The 3,674-nt window shown below is 42.2% G+C and overlaps 1 protein-coding gene across 1 annotated transcript in view; it reads left to right on the top strand.

Annotated features, from left to right (window-relative positions):
• The window catches only part of LOC106812935 (cell division cycle 7-related protein kinase-like), an 83,489-nt gene that overhangs the window by 67,030 nt on the left and 12,785 nt on the right, over positions 1 to 3,674 (top strand). The window contains exon 3 of the mRNA XM_014816945.1: positions 3,529 to 3,622. Coding sequence (XP_014672431.1) covers positions 3,529 to 3,622 — 94 coding nt within the window. The remainder of the gene's footprint in view (positions 1 to 3,528; positions 3,623 to 3,674) is intronic.

Below are 3,674 nucleotides of genomic sequence, written 5' to 3'. Positions count from 1 at the left end.
TCGGATTTTTAATATCTTTGCAACTTTTATTAGTCCAAATCTTATTACATAGGATACGAGTATATAGTGCCTGCTGTAAAACTTGTAGTAAAAAAGCGTTACAAATTGTAACCGAAACCTACTTGTGGCAGTGGTAGATTGAGCCCATGAGCGAGAGCGCCATCTGTCGTGGAGTTTGGGGATACATGGGTAAGGTGCATCATGGGATATACAGTTAGGATGCATCATGGAAGGATATACAGTCAATTGCCCATAAGGAATTCACAGTAAAGTTGCAATAAGGACGATAAATAATTTATATAATTGGACGAGCATTAGAAGAATTCACAGGGATTCATGCTTACCTTATGGATTAGCTCACACGACAAGACTTTAGGCTTTGTACTGCTTATCGTGAGATTTAAAATAAGACCAAGTAGGATTCACTATGAGAAATGATAGAAAGAGACTGAGATGAGAAGGTGCCGTTTTCATACCTGTGTACATCTCTGTGCTCCTTTCGCTGGCAGTGCGAAATCACCAGGAATGTTGCTTTCTCAAACAGTAGCACCTCATCTGCATCTATCACCTACGAGAGAACGAATATGTGTCAAGAGCGCACACAACTTCACTGTCATCACCAAAGCCCAAGTTTTGGGGTCAGGCAAAATAATGTGTATAAACTGGAATGACCCCCAAAAGATGCATAACCAATTCTTTAACTATATAATGATATAAATACCAATAAATTTTAAAAGCAGTAGTCCGAGTAGATGCAATAAGCATAATATTTAACAAGGACCAAGAACAACAGGCAATAATTTTCCAACTATAAGAATGACAAGATATGCTGATCAGAAATTAAGTAAATTAGACTAAACTATGACAAAGCAAAGTAAATTATCTACTCAAGCCAAGCAGAGTACAAAATTTCACGAATAGGATATCGTAGAGCACATCAAGATAACATGAAGCAAAGCTTAAAAGCAAAGTTTAAAAAAATTGTGAAGTAGAGTAGGATATCATAGAGCATAGCAAGATAGCATAAGGGTAAGCAAAGTAAGCTTGGATCAAAATCTCTCAAATTTCAAAAAAGACAACAAAAGCGACGACAACAAAAGTAATAACAAAAGCGACGACGACGATGTGGGAGCGTCCGAGACCTCTGCGAACTTCTGCAGGTTGTCCTCCAGCTGCTGCACGTTGGGGATGAGAGAGTAGACGATCGACGACCACGCCTTGTACAGCGTCTCGTCCCAAATCGACGTCTTGAAACACGTGCAATCGAGCGGCTTCGACAGCCGCTGCAGGTCCTCCTCCCGGTCAGCGAAGATGGCGTCGCGCTGGTCCTCCTGGACAAGGTCCATCTTGTGAATGAGGCAGAAGACCTTTGCGTCGGGCGAGTTCTGGAGGATCGCCTCGAGGCACGACTGGTAGTAGTGCATGTCGCGCTCGAGCTCGCGGCTTTCCACGTCGAACACGTAGATGAGAACCTCGACGTTGCGGAAGATGCTGTCGCGCTGGCTCGCAAAGTAGTTCTCCATGAACGCCTCCTGGCCGCCGCAGTCCCACAGGTTGAGCACGAGGTTGCCGAGGAAGCGCACGTGCGAGTGCTCGACGTCGATGGTGGCGCCGAGGCGGCGCGTGTCGCGCGCGATGTAGTTGGCGAAGATTATCGAGCGCATGCTCGTCTTTCCCGCGCCGCTCTTTCCCATCAGCAGCACCTTCTTCTTGAGCTTGTACATGGCGCTGGGACACGTTAGACGTGTGTACGACGGTTAGGTGATGCTGGGAGAGCGTCAAGCACTGCAGTTCAACTGTGTCTCGGATGCGAACTACGGCTATCACATGTGAAAAGTGTATCTCGGTTGGTCCCGCCGTATTTGGGCTTACAGTCTACAGAGCCCGTAAGCAGCGTGGTTACGACTGCTTGATGTGGATATTGCGCCTGTGAGTCGTCTCAAACAACTGCATGTCATAAACAGGAACAGAATATCTCGCGTTAACCCTAGAAATTAGATATAAATTACAGAAATTTATAACTCAACACTGAATAAGCTTGAAATGATCACGAGACTGACCTGACCTGTTTATACATCGATGCTACTGCCATCTAGTGGTCAGGAAAGTGCACTTACGCGACTGCACAAATATATTTTACACAGCAGGATTTTACGATCAACGTCATGTAAAATATATTTTGATCAATTATGTTTAATAAAAATGTAAACTTTTATTTATTTAATTCATAAATATACCGAATATGGTCAAGAATGTACCCTAACATCTAGCTGTTATCTCCCCACTGTTATCTGGCATGCTGAATAACCATGACTGGTGTCTATGTGTGCGTACATATACGCTGGCCACTGGCGCACAGTCGCACACGCATATATGTATGCACACGCACGTACTTATATATATATATATAGTTACGTGATAAAAATAAGCTTCCGTGAAGCGCCCAAACCCAAAGAGCACTTGTTAACTCTGTTCTTAAGTTTTTTGTAAAAGACCAAAATTCGTTAGAAATACCCCGTTATGTCTCCCTAAGGCTGATAGGGTCTATGTCCCCCAGGGTACTATCGGAGAGTACCCTGGGTACGGTTCGATATGTCGCTGCGTACCCTGCATTGTCCCACCGTACCCTGACTTTATGCTCCCGTTCCTTGTTTCCGGTCCGTTCCCGCAAAATATTCGTTTCAGTATTTTTTATTTTTTATTTATTTATATTTATATTTTTTTATTTATTTTTATTTAGGCAATTATCCGTCATATCATAGGTGATCATATATACGTAACAATACATAGCATAGTTTTACAATAAAATTGGATAACTACCAAGGATATATGTATACACAAACATCATGACTAGCACACTTATTTATACATTGTGGTCCTTGCAGTATTCGCATTTCTTCTGGAAATTGTATGTATCACCGTGTAATTATGCAACATGCAGGTTGATAGCACTGTTGTGCCCGTTGGTGGTGTACATTTGGAAAGATTTCTCTCAGATCATGAATATTTGAATGATATGAAAATGAATATGAAAATGAAAATATGAATATATGAAAATGTAAATATGAATATATGAAAAAGGAAAAAGGAAAATATAGCCAAACATAGCATACATTTTTATTGGATTGCGATGTTTTGACGTTTCTTCTATGTGATGTGGTAACTTGACAGAGTGTATGTATTACGGTATTACTGTATTATTATCAGTTGGCTGAAAGTCAGGGTACGGTGGATTCGTGGAACAATGCAGGGTACGCAGCGACATATCGTATAGTACCCCGAGGTTCCGATATATCGAACCGTACCCAGGGTACCCTCCGATAGTACACTGGGGTCATAGACCCTATCAGCCTCAGTAAGCTTTCTTTCATTTGTTAATTTAATGACGGTACATTGGTAAGAATAACAACATGAGCTTGAAACCTACACACTCCCAAAAATGACGATTTATCGTTAATTTTGTAATTAACATATAACTCATAAATTAACTGATATAATATTAACTGATATGTTGATGGTTCATTGCAGAGGCGTTAGCAACGTGATCAAGGTGGAGACGTGTCTGAGACGCCGGGACCACACAGTCATCGTCATGCCGTACTTCCCACACGAGAAGTTTCAGGTTCGTCTGCGTGCGTGCGTGCGTGCGTGCGTGCGTGCGTGCGTGCGTGTGT

This window comes from Priapulus caudatus, unplaced genomic scaffold (assembly GCF_000485595.1).
Source record: "Priapulus caudatus unplaced genomic scaffold, Priapulus_caudatus-5.0.1 Scaffold703, whole genome shotgun sequence".
Classification (NCBI taxonomy): domain Eukaryota; kingdom Metazoa; phylum Priapulida; class Priapulimorpha; order Priapulimorphida; family Priapulidae; genus Priapulus; species Priapulus caudatus.
Note: the sequence above shows the minus strand (reverse complement) of the source record. Positions and strands in the feature narration are given on the sequence as shown.